The 20108-nt window shown below is 39.6% G+C and overlaps 1 protein-coding gene across 1 annotated transcript in view; it reads left to right on the forward strand.

Moving 5' to 3' along the window:
- The window catches only part of Psmd11 (proteasome 26S subunit, non-ATPase 11), a 44176-nt gene that overhangs the window by 8264 nt on the left and 15804 nt on the right, over positions 1 to 20108 (forward strand). Inside the window, exons 3-7 of the mRNA XM_033763094.1 lie at positions 2178 to 2279; positions 9723 to 9847; positions 16563 to 16634; positions 17037 to 17094; positions 18793 to 18987. Of these exons, the coding sequence (XP_033618985.1) occupies positions 2178 to 2279; positions 9723 to 9847; positions 16563 to 16634; positions 17037 to 17094; positions 18793 to 18987 (552 nt within the window). The remainder of the gene's footprint in view (positions 1 to 2177; positions 2280 to 9722; positions 9848 to 16562; positions 16635 to 17036; positions 17095 to 18792; positions 18988 to 20108) is intronic.

Consider the following 20108-nt stretch of genomic DNA (forward strand, 5'->3'; position numbering starts at 1 on the left):
GCTTTTCCCGCCGTTGTTATCAGTGCGGGGTGCCGGGGTGGGCGCGCTCGCGCTTGCTGTGCTTTGGAGTTTCCTTCCACGGGACGCTCGCTGGGAGCCGCTTCTTCTCCCAGCCCTCGGCTGAAGGGTCCGGTGAAGGAGGGCTTCTCCCTCCTGTGGGGAGTCGAGGGGTGACACACTCTTTACTTTGGCATTTGGTTGCGGCCGTGGCCGGGATGGTTCCCCGCTCGGTGTAGAGTGTGAGGGCGCCGTGCCGGCCGGGGTGGGACCGCCGCTCTGAGGAGGTGACTAATCGTCCCGGTCTCCCGCGGCTGGGATGGAAGTTAGTTCAGCGAGTGAGTTGTCAGCCACAGAGTTCAGGGAACTCTGGAACAGGCCGGCTGTGCGTTGCCAGGGGAAAAAAATGAAAGAAAAATTTTCTAAGTACTATGGTATGGTTGCGTTACACCTGCACACGCCAGGAAAGTTGAAGTGGGAGCGCCAGCCCCTTGCTTTCTACTGAGATTCAGGTGTGAACAGAAATAAATTTTTATATATAAGGAGCTTACAGTGTTCAGTCATGAAGGGTTCAATTAGGGCACGGGCCAGCTCTTTACTGCACTTAGAGTAATGTGATCTTTTAAATGTACCTTGAGAAGATTCCACTTGGATCAACAAGTAGTATGAGAATGCACGTGTTTGTGGGACTTACAGGATGTTAGTGTTGGTTTTAGCTTATTTAATCTGTTGAATTTTGTAACTTCTTGCACAGAGAAAGGATAAATGACGGCCTCTTGCTGTCTTATTAGGGTACTAGATAGAGCAGAGGAGATGGGTCACATAGATCCATCTTTGAAGGACTGTTAATGGTCAGGGGTGTTGTTTTTCGGAGTTCCTGTCCTGACTCAGTTACAATTACAAAACTGGATTCATTAGAGTAGCAGTTATGTGTGTAGTTTTATTCTGCGAGTACACACATATTTAGAGCCAATGTGAGATACATGAATTAATCTTTTGGGGGCTAGTGCCTAATGTTTTGTCTCCCAGGAAGTACAAATTGTAATTAAACATTACCATTAGAGTATTTCTTGCTTGAGCACTGTACTTGGAGAGAGTTAGCTTGAAAGCTTCCCCTGAAAAGCTTCCCCGTTAGAGTAAGCTTGAGTCATGATGATCCACAGCCTTACTTTTTCCAGACTCCATCATGGAGTATCAAAGTCTTGGTTTTTGTCAAGTCATGATGCTTTGTAAGAGAAGTGACCAGTGGTGATCACTAACACTACAAACTTGGAGAAGCTCTTCCATATTTGGAAGAGCATATTCCATAGTTGAAAGAGGGACAGATAGCAAAAAGTTATTTTAATGGGATCTGAATCTTTTAAGTGGCAGTCTCTCCTGAGTGTAACTATTAAAGATTACTGGAATTTTGATAGCTTGTTTTGTGGAATAGCTTTATAGAACTTTGTCCCTAACACACTCATTGGTCGATGCTTCCCAAAGACCTAGTTTATTGCAAGGCTTTTGATGCAGTAGTCATCAATAGCTTGGTCATTTGGTTTATGGCAGGTAAACACGTAGGAATGTTTTATAGGTTTAGACCACATAGTGACTAGTGTGGGGTTTCACAATGTACGTATGAAGGTCTTGTTTTTTTGGTACTGGGGAACGAACTCGGGTCCTTGCGCTTGCAAGGCAGGCAGCAGAACCACTGAGCTAAATCCCTGGCCCATGAAGGTCTTGTTTTAATTTTGCTTTAACCATGTGATCACAACAGAAATCTGACCGTAGGTTAGGGAAATTCTAATGATTAGACTCAAAAAAGCAAACACTAAATCACAGAGGAATTTGTTTTTTATGACTTACGTGGGGTATATCCTACATATATACGATCATTTTACATTTATTTATTCCTTTAGCTTTTTTGAGACAGGTCTTACTATGTAGTTCAGGCTGGATTCCACTCAGGCTGGCCTTGAACTCCTGGTGATCCTCCTGTCTCAGCCTCCCCAGTACTGGATTTCATTGTGTCTTCGTGCCTGGTTTATCTTTTTTTATTTAGAAATATTTTATAAAAAAAGTTTTAGAATTTTCCTTTTGGTAAATATGCATAGTGGCTCTTATGAGGATAAATTTTCCCTTAATTTTTTTTTAATCAAAATTTAAGAGTGCTCTCATTCCCTTCCCCCCCGCCCCCCAAGTGAAGCGTGACATTCAGGAAAATGATGAGGAAGCAGTTCAGGTCAAAGAGCAAAGCATCCTTGAACTGGGGTCTCTTCTGGCGAAGACTGGACAAGCTGCAGGTAAGTACTATAAGTGGATTGTATCGGAAATGCCAAGTGAAGTTATCACTTTTAGTTAATGGAATTAATTTTGGAACATGGGATCACATCTCCACACCTAATTTATTTGTGGAATAATTCAGTTTTTATGTTTTTTTTTTTTTTTTTTTTTTTTTGGTACTGGGGATTGAACTAGGGTCCTTGAGCTTGTGAGGCAGGCACCAGAACCACTGAGCTAAATCCCCAGCCCTCAGTTTTTATGTTTTTGAACTTCAGTTTTTAGTAGGAAGTTTAGTGGCCTTTGAACTTAAAGTTCTTCTTATTGTTGTTGTTTTGTTTTTTATTTGAGATAGGATATTGCTATATAGTTTAGGCTGGCCTTAAACTCATGACAATCCTCCTGCCTTAGCCTGTGAGTGCTGGGATTACAGGCATGCACTACCTTACCTGGCTTTAAACTTAGTTGTTTTATGGTAGAATTTTATTCTGCACATGAGGGAAAATCCTGTTTTTGTGAAGATAGTCTGGTTTTTGAGTTTTCATTATGTTCCATTATATACAGGCGCATACATACATAGAATTATTATGATGATTTCACTGATCAGTTTTGATGTATTTAAGGCCCCTGATTAGAAAATGATTAGGGTAAACAAGTGAGTCACTGTTTTTTTTTTCTTCCTGACACCAAATGAGTAAGATATTAAATGGTGCCTTCCCAAAAATTTTCCCTTGGTATCTAGGCCTTTGTTTATATTGTTGTCCAAATATTCATGTTTCAGTTGGACCATTGGCTGGCTAGGCTTCAGGTGATACAGTGTTAATGGATGTATCCTTGGAATGAGGAAGAGAGTCCTCTTGATTAGGAAGGGCCTTTGACCAGTAAAGTGTTGATAGTGCTGGAGAAGTTTGCTTAAAATTTAAGTGGGTGATTTTTATCAATTTTAAAGTGAATATGGAGTTTATTTGATTAGAATGGATTAAGATCTGGTAATTGTCTCATAAATTACTTTCCCTCAAATTATGTAGTTATCCAAGGGAATGATGGGGATAACCTAGTAAAACTTTTTTTTTTAATTAACTTTATTGGTACATTTTAGGTATACATTATGATCACATTCATCATTGGGAATTTGTGCATGTACCGATATATCTTAGTTCTTATTTTCTTTCCCATTGCTCTTCTCTCCCTTCTACCCCTCCACCCCTCCACCCCTCCCTATTTATAAAAGCTTTGCTTCCTTTTTTATTTGGTACCAGGGATCAAACTTGGGACCTTGCGCTTGCAAGGCAGGTGGCGGAACCACTGAGCTAAATCCCCAGCCCCACAAATGCTTTGTTTCTATTTTTACCCTTTTTTTCTCATTTTTTTCTTTTCCTTCTATCTTTTCCTCTACCCCTCCTATTTCTCCTTCCCCTGTGAACCTTTTCTTCCTATTTCACACTATGTATTATAAATTTTAGTCCTCATTTACACTTTCAGTTTCTCACATCCGAGAGACAATTCAATATTTATACATGTGTGTCTTATTTATTTCACTTAAAAGAGTATGGCCTTGATATGCACCCATTTAGCTTCAAATGTCTGTAGCTTTTTTTTTTTTTCCTTTGGTGCCGGGGATTAAACTCCATACCTTGTGGTTTGCAAGGCAGGAGGCAGAACCACTGAGCTGAATCCCCAGCCCCTAGTTTATCATTCTTTATGGCTGAGTAGCACTCCATAATACTTGAATTTGAGAAATTTTTTATACTTAAAGATAACTAATTATTGGCTCGATCAATAGAAGGTTGAGTAAAGATGTATGAAATCCTGAGAATGTGTTTGTATAGTTATTTTATTTACTATTTTGTGTGTGTGTGATACTGGGGGATTGAACCCAGGGCCCTCACACTGAGCTAGCTATATCCCTTTCTTTTTCTTTTTCTTTTTCTTTTTCTTTTTCTTTTTCTTTTTCTTTTTCTTTTTCTTTCTTTTCTTTTCGCCTGCCTGCCTGCCTGCCTGCCTTCCTACCTACCTACCTACCTACCAACCACTGAAGTAAATCTGCGTCCCTGAATTAGCTATTCTTTTAAGCATACATAAGGTTGGGCTGGGGATTTAGCTCAGCAGTGCCGCCACCTGTTTCAGAAGTGCAAGGTCCCAAGTTTGATACCTGATATCAAAAAAAAAAAAAAGGCTTTAGCATATTGGGTCCTTGAACTATTCTGTTTTACACGTGAGGGAACTAAGCACAGAAGAGTTAACCTATTCAAGCTCAGCTAATTACTGGTAGAGCCAAGATTTGAACCCATACAAATCCCACTTTAGATCTCCTGGCCTCATTCACATGGCTGTTGTTTTCCTTTTTTTATTCACATATGGATTGTCAGTGGTAGGTGTTTTTTATTTTTTTTTTTTTTTTAATCTCGGGTGGCTTTCTCCTTGTTTGTATATACTAATATTATTGATTACTTTTGCCTGTCCCAAATTAATTTTGATAATCCATGTAATACATAACCCAGTGGTGGTGAACCTGTGGCCTACAAAGTGGGCTCTTTGTAACAATGAGAGCTCTAAAAGGTTTGCAGTCACTGATACAGGTAATTTTTAACCTGAAAGAATTATAAAATCAGGTGAACTGATTTAAGAGTTTTCTGTTGAGCAGAGCATGGTGGTGCACACCTGTAATCCCAGCATTTGGGAAGCGGAGGCAGGAGGAAAACAAAAAGGTAGCTGGGGGTGGTGGTACACATCTGTGATCCTATCACTTGGGAGGCTGAGGCGGGACTGCTGTGAGTTCAGGCCAGCCTGAACTGCAGCGTGAGACCCTGTCTCATCCATAAATAAATAAATAAATAAATAAAACAAAGCTTTTTGAAAACCCTTATAATTCATTTATTAAATCCCAACAGGTGGGCCAGGGATGTAGCTCAGTGTCACCACACGTGCCTGGTAAGCATAGGTCGTGAGTTTGATCCCCAGTATTGCAAAAAAAAAAAAAAAAAAAAATTATTGTTTTAAAAAATAAATTCTAAAAGTTTAGTAGTATACTCTTAACTAATCGAATATTAGGTCACAAGATAGGAAGGGTAAGGATTAAGACTAGAATGAACATGAATTAGAATTTCAAGTAAAACAGTAACATCTTTGGATAAAATTACTGAAGTACTCACTATACATACTATGCACTGTTTTTAATTATCCACGCCAATGTATGAAAACAGAGATTTGGATGATTTCAGCAGAAGAAAAAAAAATTTTTTTTTTTTTTGAGGCAGGGTCTCACTATGTAGTTCAGATTGACCTGGCACTCACTATGTAGCCCAGGCTAGTCTTGAACTCACAGAGATCCTCCTGCCTCAGCCTCCTGAGTGCTGGGATTACAGGCGTGCACCACCACGCCCAGCAAGCCACTTATTTTTTAAAAAAATGGAGGATGGAAGTATAAATGTGAAGAGTATAAAAGGAAGTATAAAATGGAGTAAAAGAAAGCTGAGGATAGTTAAATGTTACTCCACCTTTCAGAAAGCAAATGAATTAATTTAGACACTACAAATTGAAATCAGTAAAGTTCTGGGACAGATTATTTGATTAGAAGACTTCATTTATTTAAATCAGTGGGTTTATTAGGAACAGAATATTTCAAACTCAGCTCTGTAAATTTGTCACTTATTTTCACAAAGTTTTACTGAACATGGTCAGAACTATTCATTTCCGTATTGTTTATGACTGTTGTACTGCAGTGGCTTAGCTGAGTACCTCCCACTGCGACTATAACCTGTACAGCCAAAAGTATTTACTATCTGACCCTTCACCGAAGAAATTTGCCAATTTGTGGGATAGAGGAATGTTATATACTATGTATTTGATGTAAGGATATTTGGACACTTCCCATAATAATATAACAGATACAAGTTAATGGATTTACAATGGGCTGAATAACTTAATAAATGGATCTTTTTTTTGAGACAGGGTCTCACTCTAATTCAGGGTAGCCTTGAACTCTCTGTGTTGCCCAGGCTGGCCTTGAATTCAGCTTCTGAGTGCTGGGAATACAGGCGTGTGCCACCACTCCCAGCAAATGGATCATTTGTCAACCTGTATCATGTCATAGGGATTTGTCCTTGTTTTTCTGGTCAGCATCTGGTGTCATCATTAAAGCCATTTCAGAAGTCATTCTTATTTTTTAGGTGACTCAGTATAGCAGAAAATGGAGTTAAGATTCATAGTTACTGCCAAAGCCAAGATTAAATTCAGTTGTGTTCAGTGTAAGTTAAATAGAGGGAGATGGGGAGTTACCTGTCTTCATGGTAGTCTATGCCAAAAAGACCTCCTCATTGGACGCAGTCTGAACAAAGAGTACTATTAGAAAAGGCCAAACATTATCTTGTGTTACATGTGGTAGCCAGAGCAGGAGAATTAAGCCTACTACCCTACTATTAGACTCTTTTTGGGTCATTTTCTTCAAATCTGTTACCACAACATATCACAAGAATCTTTACAAATTAGTTTGTTTAGAGGAGGTTACTTGAGAGGATAAGTAATCTAGAAATCATGACATAGGAGGAGTAATTCAAATAGCTAAAGACATTTAATTTGGAGAAAGGGAAAGTTAGAGACTTATAAATGATAGTTCCCTTTAATATGTGGAAGGAGATATTTATGTTTCAAGAAAGAACAGTTTAGTTGACCAACATTGGAAGAGGATGCTTTCTTAATGTTTTTTGTCACTACAAATCACTCACAGTTGTTAAAACATAGGAAATGTTGTGGGAGAAGGAACATTGTACTAGATACCTAAAAAGCTACGATGGAAGCAGGGCATGGTAGTACATGCCTGTGATCCCAGCATTTGGGAGACTGAGGCAGGAGGATTGCCATGAGTTTAAGCCGAGCCTGGGTTTCATAGTGAGTTTAAGGCCAGACTGAACTACTAGCAAGACCCTGTTTCAAAAACCAAACAAACAAAAAAACAGCTTTGATGGGCTGGGGAGGTAGCTCAGTGGTTAGAATACTTGCCTAAGTTGGTTCCATCCTTAGCACCTCAAAATAAATAAAGAAAATAGAAAACTATGATTATATAATTAAAATTTACATAAATGTACAAAGGAATTTGAGGAGAGATCACTGTAGACTGGAGTTAGCGTGGAAAACTCAGTGGATCTTTAACTGGACCTCAGGTTTACATAGATGAAAGAGATAGACGTCTTGAGATGGCATTTTGGCACGGGTGTAGCTTAGACGTAGGAGTGTAGTCTGGTGGTGAATGAGAGGCAGTGGGGCGAAAATATTAAACATTGGGAGTAAAGGCAGAACTGGGGAGTGAAGGAGAGGAACTTTTCCATTCTTCAGAGTTCCCTTAGTACCTTACAGTCCTCTGCATCTTCTAACTATTCAGAAGATGAGGATTCGAGATGCTGAGTTAGCATTCTCAGGAGGGTGAGGTTTGCTTGTCCTGATTTAGAGTTCTCAGGAGAGTAAGTCTGCAGTTGGAGAATATTAAAGAGACGGTGGCATTAAGGTAATTTTAACCTGCATTCCAGAAATACGTCTTCGTTTAATTGAAACATTCTCCAATTTTTATTATTTGACAAGCGCATGATTAATTTATGCTGTTTTTTTTTAGTGGGTTTGGGGTTTGAATCCAGTACCTTTGCACTGAGCCATATCTTTTTTTTTTTTTTTTTTTTTTTTTTTTATTTTTTTTTTTTTTTTTGGTACCAGGGATTGAACTCAGACTCTTGTGCTTACAAGGCAGGCGGCAGAACCACTGAGCTAAACCCCTAGCCCTGAGCCATAACTTTAGCCTTTATTGATTGATTGAGACAGGGTTTCTATGTAGTTCAGCCTCCCAGAGCATGCTGGTATGACAGGCATGTGCCACTGTGCTTGGCTTTTCTCTTTCTAAAGACACTATCTCAGAGTTCTGTACTGTCCTCTTTTTGTCTGTATGGAGGAAGAAAACTATGTGGACACCTATTTTGGTCATAGTTTTAAGACATAGGTTTTGCAGATTAATTGGGAATTTTTTTTGTGTGCTTTTGAGATAGGGTTGGTTTCACTATGTGCTTTAGGCTGGTCCCAGACTCACTTGTAGGCAAGGTTAGACTTGAATTTGTGGTGATCCTTTTCCCTCAGCCTCCTGAATACTGAAATAATACTGCCACTATGTCCAGTTTCTTAATGGGAAATTTTTAAAGGGTGTAGTAAAATTAACTCAAACACCCTGATTTCTTTATGGAAAAGCTTACTCAGAAACATGTCAAGGAAGTGATTATTGCTGAAAGGCTACCCTGGGATTACTTTGAGAAAGGAGGAAGGAAACCTGGATTTGAAAATCTTTCTGTTGACTTAAGGAGAACTGCTGAGGCCAACTTGGTAGTTTTTAAAAAATTACTCCTATAACACAATCATCTCTGTTGGTTGTAAGGAAGTGATTTTGTCGCAGGTAGGCAGAGGACAGCATATTTCTTGTTCTAAAAATGTTTAGCTTTTTTTTTTGGTACTGGGGATTGAATTCGGGTCCTTGCGCTTGCAAGGCAGGCCACCAAACCGGTGAGCTAAATCCTCGGCCCCATGTTTAGCTTTTTTGAAGGAGGGTGGTGGTACTAGGGATTGAACCCAGGGCTTTTGCATTGAGCTACATCCCCAACCCTTTTAAAAAAATTATTTAAAAATTTTTAGACAGTTCTAAATTGCCCAGGCTAGGGTTGAACTTGGGATACTGTTTCCTCAATCTCCCAAGTGCTGGATTACAGGCATGTGCCACCATGCCCAGCTGATGTTAACTTAGTTTTGCTACTGTATTACCTGGTAGGTATGTTTTAAACGCCTAGTAAGTTTCATTTAGATTGACTCCAGTGATGTAGATATTGATTTGTATTATTTTGGGTTGCTATGTGGTTTTTCCTGTTGTTTTTTTAATCTATTACTTTCTGACCTAATATTTATTACTTCTTTCTGCTTCTGTTAGGATTAGATTACTGTTTTGTATATTTTTTCAAAATTGTACTAGTGATTGAACTCAGGGCCTTGCACATGCTTGGCAAGTGTTCTACCCCTGAACTATATATACCTCTAACGCTTTTATTTCATATCAAGACTGGGTCTCGCTAAGTTGCTCAAGCTGGCCTCCATGTAGTTCCGAGTAGCTAGGCTAAAGTGACATGTGTGCCGCTGCACACAGCTGTTTGTTTTGTTTTGCTTTTAACAAATTCTTGCTATGTAGTTTTTTAGGCTGACTTGAACTCACTATGTAGCCCAGGGTGGCTTCAAACTCTTGGCAAACCTTCTGTTTTAGCCTCCCAAGTGCTGGGATTATAGGAATGCACTCCCATGCCCAGCTACACCTGTTTTTTTTTTTTTTTTTTTTTTTTTTTTTACCACTGAGCTAAATCTCTGGCCCCACCCTTTTTTTTTTTTTTAAAGGAGTATTTTTGCCTCTAATCGATGTTTACTTTTTCTTTATTGAATTGCCTTCTATACAGAGCTTGGAGGACTCCTGAAGTATGTACGACCCTTCTTGAATTCTATCAGTAAGGCTAAAGCTGCCCGCCTGGTCCGATCGCTTCTTGATCTGTTTCTTGATATGGAAGCAGCTACAGGGCAGGAGGTAAGCTATGTTAATGGCAATAAATGATAAGGAAAAAATTCAGTTTCAGTGAGAGAAATGACTTCTCTGTAATGCTGTGGGAGCAGTAGCTGGGAAGACGCTTAGAACTTATCATGTCAGGACATGTTACAGGACATTTGATACTTTGGATCTGTTCCATGATTTGCTTTGTAAGTGGAGATTGTCAGTGGTCCCTGGGATCCTCATTACATCAGGGTCACAAACTGATTCTTGTCTTTGAGGTATTGTATTGCCACACCTTTGTAATATTTTCTGTCTGTGGTATCTTTCATTTTGTGTCACAAAGCTCCTCATGAGCACTAATTAAGTCTTGTGGCATCCCTTCTGGGCATGGTTTTTTTTTTGGTACTGGGGATCAAACTCGGGACCTTGCCTACATGCCTTTATTGAGGCATCCATGTATTGTGTCTCATGTGTGGAAGTGACTGATGTTTTTATGTATGTTCTTTGTAAGTTCAAACTGGACCTTGAGCTGTACAGAATAGTGCATCTCTGGAATCTCTGAATTTCTTCCATCCTTTCACAGATGTGTATTTTATGTAATTCAGAAGGAGACATGTAACAAAATAAAAAATCATTGTGTAAAGAGTGTCAGATTCAAGAATATTTTACAAATTCTTGAATCTGTAATAGGAATATAGTTGTTGCGTTTCCTATACATATATTGATTAGTACATTGAATGCCTGCTGTGTGTTAGATTCTGGTATAGGTAGTAGGGATACTGTTGTAAAATCAGTCACTGCTCTCATGAGGAAGGAAGGGAATAAATATATAAAATGTCTAACAGTATGAAGGCAAGTGTTAGAAGTGCTATTGGGTGAAATGTCTGATGATTTGCTGTAGCCTAATGTGGGTAAACTAGTCAAAGATATGAAAGGCCTCTGTGATATAGTAAGTAGCGAGGGAATTTCAGAAACCCAGGCCAGGTGGATCCTACTTAGAATTGTGTCTTCTGTTAAATATGGTTTCTTGCTTTAATGATTCTTTAAAGCCCAGTTACAAATTTCATTTGTAGAGCAGTCTTCAGATTAACTTGTTTTTGACTGATCTGTGTTTTATGATAGATAAAAAATGGGACAATATTGCCAAGTGTGGTAGTGCATGCATATAATCCTAGCACTCAGTAGGCTGAGACAGGATTGCGTCAAGTTTTAAGGCCAGTCCAGACTTACATAGTAAGTTCAAGATCAGCCTGAACTACACAGCAAGACCCTGTCGCACCCTACCCCAATATGATATTAGATGGCTGGCTTTTGAACCAAAGTATTAGAATTATATTTATGAGTAAAAGAAAAAGTGATTTATTTGGATATTGTTTTTTTGTTTTGTTTTGATTGGGGTTTTTTTGTTTGTTTGTTTTGTTTTGTTTTGTTTTGAGACAGGGTCTCACTATGTACTTGAGACTGACCTGGAACTCACTATGTAGCCCAGGTTGGTCTCTAACTCACAGCGATCCTCCTGCCTCAGGCTCCCAAGTGCTGGGATTATAGGCATGCGCCACCTTGCCGTACTTGATTTGGTTTTTTGAGACAGGTCTCACTGTGTGTGTAGGCCTTGAATTGGAAGTGATTCTCCTGCCTCAGTCTCCTGAGCACTGAGATTACAGGTGTGCACCACCACATTTGGCAGTCTTATCTAGCTCTTTCTTTTTTTTTAATTGTACTTTGTACTCATGGAAGTGGCTCTATCTTTTGATTGAAGTAGGACAGCTTGAAAAGGCAGACCAATTAATGTTTGAAACTGACCAATAAATGTTACTTGGAACTTTTTAGGTAGAAAAACTAGTTATCTAAGCTGTTCCTGTGCACAGTGCAGTCTCTAGAATTTGTTTCTTTCTATAACATGGAGCTGACTTCAGTGGGTATAACTAGCATTTGTCATATGGCTCTCTGTCTGGCTAGGCCCTCCATTAACTGTTTGTCCCTTGCCATTGTTCATTACAAATTACATTTTTGTAGTAGCCCTCCTTTTCCTACAGTAAAGAGAAGCACTTTCCAGCAATGTGTCATTTTTGTCATCAGTGTTACTTTACTTCAGTGTTAAGGCTGTTTTTCTGTTTGCAATTTTAGCTTTTGTCAAGAGCAAGAGTCTTAACTCTTCTGAATGGGAATTCGTTTGCTAATTTTTGTGAATTGTAGTTTATCTACCTTTTTTAGAGAGTAAATTATGAATCATCCTAGTTGTTTCATGTGTATTTCATACTCAGCATGGCCAATGTCAGTATCCATCCATTTGGTGGGGTGTGTGTGTGTGTGTGTGTGTGTGTGTGTTACTAGAGTACTAGAGATTGAAGCTAAGGGCTTTCCCACTGAGCTACATCCCTTGTCCTCACTCCTCCCCCTTTCCAATTTTGAGACAGAGTGTCATTGAGTTGCCTAGGCTGGGCTTGAATTCATGGTTTCCTGCCTCAGCCTTCCAGAGTGCTGAGATTGTAGGTGTCTGCTACCATGCTTGGCTTTAGTGTGATTGTAATGTGTAATTTTTTTTTCTTCATGTTATTTCAAGTCTTTGCTCAGATTTTACTTCCTTAGAGAACTTCTTTGTTCACTTTATCTGAAACACCCAACCTCTTCTTTTTATTTTTCTTCATATTTATTTTACTTCTTCTTCTTCTTTTTTTTTTTTTTTTTTTCTTTTTTTTTTTTCTTTTTCTTTTTTTTTTTTTTTTTTTTTTTGGTAACAGGGATCAAACTTGGGACCTTGTGCTTGCGAGGAAGGCAGCAGAACCACTGAGCTAAATCCCCAGCTATTTTACTTCTTTGTATGTGTCTTATTTAAGATAAAAGTTCCACGATGATAGGTATTTTGTCTCTGCACTGCTGTACTACTGGCATTAGTAGTTTGTTTCAAAGGAATTACATAACTAATGTCTGTTGAAGGAGTGTATGGATTATGTCTCCTCCATGGTAGATGTTCAGAAAATACTTTATTGAATTAAGATCTAAGTATGTTGATCTAAGTATAAGATCTAAGTATATCTTAAGAGTCTTGCTGGGCTGACCTTGAACTTACTGTGTAGCCCAGGCTGGCCTCCACCTGGCGTCTGTCTTCCTGCCTTAGCCTTCTGAATATTGGTATCACAGGTGTGTGCCACTTCGCCAGGCTAAGATCAAAGTTGGTTGACTAGAGTTGCAAACATGGGTGCTTACATCTCAGTGTTTTGTCCAGGTGCTTAAAGTTTTTGATTTGGGAAAATCAAATACAGTCCTCATTTTTTATTTTCCCTTGGTACTGGGAATCGAACTCTGGATCTTGTGCTTGCCAGGCAGGTGTGGCACCACTGAGCTAAGTCACTAGCAGTCTTCATTCTTGGTTCTTTTAAAATTCTTTGGGTGGGGCCTGGGATTTAGCTCAGTGGTGCGGCCACCTGACTCACAAACACAAGGTCTGGAGTTCAATTACTGATACCAAAAAAAACCCCAAAAAGACAAGAAATTTATGGGCCAGGGATTTAGGTCAGTGGTTCTGCTGCCTGCCTTGAAAGTGCAAGGTCCTGAGTTTGATCCCGGGTACTAAAAAGAAAAAAATCAAAAAAATTCTTTGGGTGATGGGAAAGTTTGGAGAAACAAGCTATAAGTGGAGGATCACTGTCACTTGAAACCCGAGGCAGAATAGAAAGTTTCAGATCATTTGTTAAGAGAGGTAGAATTTTTATTAAAAGAGTTTGTTACCAAGAGTGTGAGGGAGTGGATTTTCCTTATCTTTACTATTTAAGGACCAGTTACATACAGTTCAGATGTTTCTGCAGAAGAACCTTTAACTTGATCTGTTCCTACAGATGTTGTAGTTAAGGTTAGGATCTGATCATTTGCAGTGCTAGGATTTGGAGCCCAGGAAGTGAGTGCTGTGGAATGGAGGGTACAGGGTGGTGGGCAGGTTGAGGATGCGGTGGTTGGCAACTCGAGGGAAGTGGAAAAGTGGTGTGAAGAGGACTGAAAGAAGACTGAAAAACACTCCCTTGCCAAGTAGTAACTGAACTTCCTGAATTCACCTTTCCTTCCAGAGATCTCTAGGGAGTTGCCTATGGAAAGCCCAACTGAAAATAATAGCATATTTTTTTTTAAAGCAATAGCACATTTTAAGAAAGCTTAAATCACAAATTGTCTCAGTGGAGGGAAAAAGGGATATGTGCTAGAGAATTTCAGTCTTGGAAATTGCAGTTATTTTTTTCTGTTAAGCTTTGAAAAAAGAAAAAGGTAAGTGTACTGATTTAAAACTTAAATATCTAGGGCTGGGGATTTGGCTCAGTGGGCACCATGCCTGCTTTGCAAGTGCAAAGTCCTAAATTCAATCCCTGGTACCAAAAACAAAAAATAAAAAAAACACTTGAATATCTAATTTTGACCACATCAGGGTTTTGTATTCAAGTCAGGACCTTTCTCCAGAAGAAGTGGTTTCTTTTCTTATTAGTACTATGTTAACATTAACAAAGCACAAAGTCTCTCAATCAAAATAGCTGTGCAGCAGGTTCACTGGCCTTTAAAACTTTTACTTGGAACCAGAGGTGCTAGTTTCATTATTTTCAATCCTAGTTAATGCAAATTATGTTTTCTATAAAACATATCAAGTTCACTTGTTAAAAAAAAAAATCTTGCTCTGGGAGGAATGTCTGCAGACCTCAATTTAAGGTTACTTTGAGGTAGAAAGACCACTGGCAGCTGATAATGTGACCTTATACAAGTCACTTAATATCTAGACTATGAGGGAAATGAGGGTGGGTGAGATCTGGAGTTGAATTTGGTGTTTTTTTCATTAGCAGTTTTTAGAGTATTCATTGAAATATAACTCAATACAGGTGATGTACCAAGTTCCATTCATTTTTGTATGATTTGAAAAAGCTTACTTGGTAAAATTGTGACAGGCATTTCTTAGCTTCACAAGTCATGTAGCACTTAAGATTTTTTTTTTGATACTGGGGATTGAATTCAGGATCTTTTGCTTTTCACTCGTGAGTCAGGCGGCAACACCACTGAGCTCAATCCCCGGCCCAAGATGTTTATATATATATATTGTTTTTAGTTAATTAAAAATTTTTTTTATCAGTACATGTTTGCAGTATATAACGATTGCATTCATTTTCGGGAGTTGGTATGTGTGCATAGAACATCTTAAAATATTTTCTTAGTAAAAAAATATTCAGCAAAAAATTTTCAGTTCAATTCATATCGTGAACGATCACAGATCTTTTGTAGAATTTTTGAGTTCAATTGAGTTTAGGTTTGGAGATTAGATGGCCACCAGGTGGCTCCAGTGAAGTCAATGTTTCACTGACTTCCTGGTAAATCACGCAGATACGATGAACTGGCATCCAGTAATTTATTTACTGGCATCAGTAATTTATTTACTGAGCTTGAATTTAAGATCTAAAGGCAGAAGATCTTGTCAGTTTGGATATGTCCCTCTAGTTTTCTTTTTATAGAATCTCTTAACAAAACTTTGGATTTACATAAAATCTTGTTGTGTTAGCACTTAGTTCTCTGGAAAGCTCACTTTCTCATTTAATTTCTTTTCTTATGCTGAGATTACCAAGTTTAATACAAAACTACTGGTAATGGAAGTAATACAGGATTTGCAGTACTTCATATGTACTTGAAGCTAATAATACACTGTCTGGCATAGAACACTGCTTTTTATTTTTTATATTTTGATTTTGTGAGACAGGTCTTGCTATGAAAAGTTCACCCTGGCCTAGAACTTAGTGTGGACCCTCAGCTGGTCTCGAATTCACAGCTATCCTTCTGCCTCATCCTCTTAAGTGCTGGGATTACAAGTATGTCCCACCTTGCCCAGCTAGAGCACTGCTTTCTATCATTTACTTTGTACCTTACATTACTGTTTGGGTGGCACATAGAAATAGGTGTTCTAAATTCTATAAATAAAGTTTAGAAGCCCCTTTTTTTTTGGTACTGGGGATTGAACTCTGGTCCTTGTGCTTGCAAGGCAGGCCCCCGAACCACTGAGCTAAATCCCCGGCCCTAGAAGCCCTTTTTTTTGAGACAGGGTCTGACTATGTAGTTGAGACTGACCTGGAACTCACTGTGTAGCCCAGGCTGGTCTCAAACTCACAGCGATCCTCCTGCCTCAGCCTCCCGAGTGCTGGGATTATAGGTGTGCGCCACCACATCCGGCTAAGAAGCCCTTTTAAATGTTAGGTTAATTGTAATTTCTTTTTACTCCCTTTAATACAAGCTAAGTTTACTGCAACTGTTTGCTGTTAGAGTGATGATGAATTTGGAAAGAAGCAGCTGGAGCTTTTGAGTCTTGCAAACAACTGTTGTTAGGAAGAAGGTGTTTTCTGCTTAGATTGAGGGTTTCTTCCCCTTATTACCAGGGTATTCACAGTAACACATTAACATTACTAGTTCCAGCTATTCAAGGAGAAATTTCTGCTTTAAGAATTACTAAGCCCCCAGAAGTACATAACTTATGGCTATTTATGTTTTGGGCAGTTCTGGGTATCTCTTGGGAAGCTACAAGAATCTTAAAGAGAACAATTTAAACACAAAAAGATGTTATGTGTATAAAGCCAAATTGATTGTCCATTATGGTATAACCATTACTCATTGCGAGTCTGTACTAAAGAGTGGTGTGCATATTACCTAAGGAAGGAATTAGAGCTGTTCCATTCTCCAGAGCATGGTTGTGGGCAGAATGTGATAAAACAATCATGCATGTACTATCTCCTTGTTGCAGGTTGAGCTGTGTTTAGAATGCATTGAATGGGCCAAATCAGAGAAAAGAACTTTCTTACGCCAAGCTTTGGAGGTATGTGGGCAATATTAGTACTAATTTTATGTCTAGGCATTAGATTGTGAGTAGAAATAACACTGTCTCGATCAAAAGCATTTCCAACAACTTTGTATTACTACTAGTCACCAAGAGATTGATAGTGGTCCCACTTATTAGACTTGTTCTGGTTAAAGTTTTCAGAGACTTACTATTTGGCTCAGGAAAATAAGCAGCAACATGGTAAAATTAACAGTCACTGGCCAGAATAGGAGATGGTACTGGGGGGCTGGGTCATTTGTTATGCTGGATTTGATGTTATCCTCAGAACATGTATATTCAACAGGAATAGTTCTGTGACTGTGTGACTGTCAATCTTTGATTTCTTTCTTTTCTTTTTTTTTGCCTTTCCCTTCAATCAATGCTTTTTCTCTTTCCTAGGCAAGACTGGTGTCTTTGTACTTTGATACCAAGAGGTACCAGGAAGCGTTGCATTTGGGTAAGTAAACTGGCAGAAATTAGTAAGACAACTTGGCTAGCTAAATGGATGTTATTCTAAACCTGGCTATTATTATTAATGATTTACATTCTTCCTACTTACAAGAACAATTTAAGGTGGCTTCCATTTATGGAGTTTTCACTGCAAAATGTTGTTTGAAAGTTTTGAAAAATCATCTACAGTTAATCTGTTAAATTTAGAGAACAAAAGGATGAGTTTTGCAGTTCCCTTGAATTTAGAGCAGTAAAATCCATTTTATTGAAAGCTAAAATTTTTGTCTTTTTTTTGGGAGGGGGGATTACAGAGCTACTTTTTTGTGGGGGGTACCGGGGATTGAACTCAGGCCCTTGTGCTTGCAAGGCAGGTGGGCGGAAGCACTGAGCCAAATCCCTAGCCCAGAGCTACTTTGAATACTTTGGGGTTTGCCCCACAGGAATAAAAAACACTGGGAACCCCCCCCAAAAAAAAAAAACCCACTGGGAAGGTGTCACCTCCTCTCCCCTAGGAGTGGCCCAAGGGGAGAGGGGCTGAGGGAAAGAAAGCACAACAGCGACCTGCTGCAGATTCAGGGCTAACTAAGGGAGTGCCATTGGTGCTGGCGCTTGGGAGCACTGTACAGGCGGAGACGAGCATGGTGGGACTGGCCCCAGGAGCACAGGCGAAGGGCAAGAGGATTGGCTGTGCAGCTGCAAAGCTACGTGGGTTCCTCCTTTGCCTTTCCTGCTTTGCTGCATGATCTCCAGAGTCCCTCTGCTTATAGGCAGCAGCAGAAAACCCATCCTTTCAGTCCTTCCCCTTAACTGAGTCGCTCTGCTCTTCATACTTTTCTGGTGGGTGAGCTCACTCTGATTACCGTGGGTCACGGTGATGGCAGCAGCTCTGGCCTGCCTGTGTTGCATCCCCTTGTTCTGTCCTTTGTTTTCCCTCCTCCTCCTCTCCCTCCCCCCGCCACGTTCTTTCTTTGTGGAGGGGAGGTTTTGAGATAGGGTCTCACTATGTAGTTGAGACTGACCTGGAGCTCACTGTGTAGCCCAGGCTGGTCTCGAACTCACAGTGATCCTCCTGCCTCAGCCTCCAGTGTACTGGGATTATAGGCATGTGCCAACACGTCTGGCTATTTTTTATTTTATTTTTTTTTGGTACCGGGGATCAAACTTGGGTCCTTGGGTTTGTGAGGCAGGCTGTGGAACCACTAAGCTAAATCCCTGGCCTTGAGGATTTTTATGTGGTGTAAATCCATTTCACTTTGATGTTCTCCTCTGAGATGGGGGAAGAAGGTGTATTTAGAGAACACCAACCTGTCTTAACTCTTTACTTCCCTACTAGCAGTAGTGCTTGATATTTCTTAGGATTGCTGACAGGGAGAGAGAAAAGTCAGACCCTATCTGAACTGAGTGACTATGTTTAGCTTTTTGTGGGTCTAGGTTCCCATTGTGTTTATATTTCAGGAGTGAGTTTATAGGGCTCTTGGCTCTCCTTTTATCATTAGGAAGCAGAAAAGCTTAAAGATAGGTGTTTTTCTTTTTTTTTTTTTTTTTTGGAAGCTAACACAGAGGAAAACTTAATTCTTGTATGGGCTCTAAAGGTAACCTTTTTGAGTGCAGACAGGTTTCTTTATCCTGAATGTTAGGAGGATGGGAGAGTGAGATTTTACAGTAATAAGATTATGACTAACAAAGGAACATGTATCTTTTCCAGGTTCTCAGCTATTGAGAGAGTTGAAAAAGATGGATGACAAAGCTCTTTTGGTGGAAGTACAGCTCTTGGAAAGCAAAACATACCATGCCCTGAGCAATCTGCCGAAAGCCCGAGCTGCCTTAACCTCTGCTCGAACCACAGCAAATGCTATCTACTGCCCCCCTAAACTTCAGGCCACCTTGGACATGCAGTCAGGTAGCAAAGCCATTCCTGGGGTGCATTTTCTTAGAGCTTATCTTACAGGGGAAGGAACAGAGGTTGGGGCTGGAGATAGAATTGACTGATTGGCTAAATCTTCCTTAGAGAAATGAACTAGAAGGCTACCTTTCTCACCAGCTGGCCCCTCCTATTAATTCCCTAAAATATACTAATAACATGCTTATCAGTGTTTAGTCAGTCAAGCAGTTACAGCCACACCCTAGGAAGGTCTCACTTAGGTTTAAAATTCTTCCTTAATTTTCCTCTTAGTCATCACTAAGAATGGTAACATTTCTCTTCAGGATTGGCCCAACCGAAGTCTCCAACTTCATAAAGCTTTTTGGATTTTGAAGGGAATTCAGATAAGGTTTGTGGAAAGATGTCCCACATTTATTTATTGATTGATTGATTGATACCGGGAATCTAACTGAGGACCTTGAACTTGCCAGGCAGGTGCAGCACCACTGAGCTGCATCCCTGGCCTCGATATCCCACTTTTGGCTGAGTATAGTATATAGTTTTCTGGCAGAGTGCTTGAATGTGGAGGTTTGGAGGCCTGGATTGGCAGGTGAAATATTTTTTCTTGTATTCCATGTCTTTTTACCACAGGCATTGTTATTCAAGGAGTGCTGCAGTTGGAGGCAGAAGAGTAGTTTAAGCAATGTTGTCACCTCTCATCTGTAAAAGGCGGTACTTACCCGTCATGCATCTCAGGGTGTTCTGAGCTAGGATAAAGCTTTCTTTGGTTGGTGTTTAGTTTTGCTGATTTTTCTGTGTGTGATCTTGAGCAAAGTACTTACCATTATCTTGAACTTCAGCTCATCTGTAAAATAGTGATGACAATTGTACCCACTCTTAAATTGGGAGGACTGAAAATTGATCAGGATGGGATATGGTAGCGCACTCCTGTGTGAGTGATCTCAGCACTCTTGGGAAGATGAGGCAGGAGAATTGCCACAAGTTCAAGGCTAGTCTGGGCTGCATAATGAGTTTAAGGCCAGCCTGCACTACAAAGAGTGACACCTTGTCTCAAAAGAAGAGATGACTAAGAAGCTTAAACCAAGTGCTTGCATTTTCTTTGAGCCACTCACTGTTTTTTTTTTTTTTTTTTTTTTTTG

This window comes from Fukomys damarensis, unplaced genomic scaffold (genome assembly GCF_012274545.1).
Source record: "Fukomys damarensis isolate Sample0158 unplaced genomic scaffold, DMR_v1.0_HiC HiC_scaffold_13, whole genome shotgun sequence".
Taxonomy (NCBI): Eukaryota; Metazoa; Chordata; class Mammalia; order Rodentia; family Bathyergidae; genus Fukomys; species Fukomys damarensis.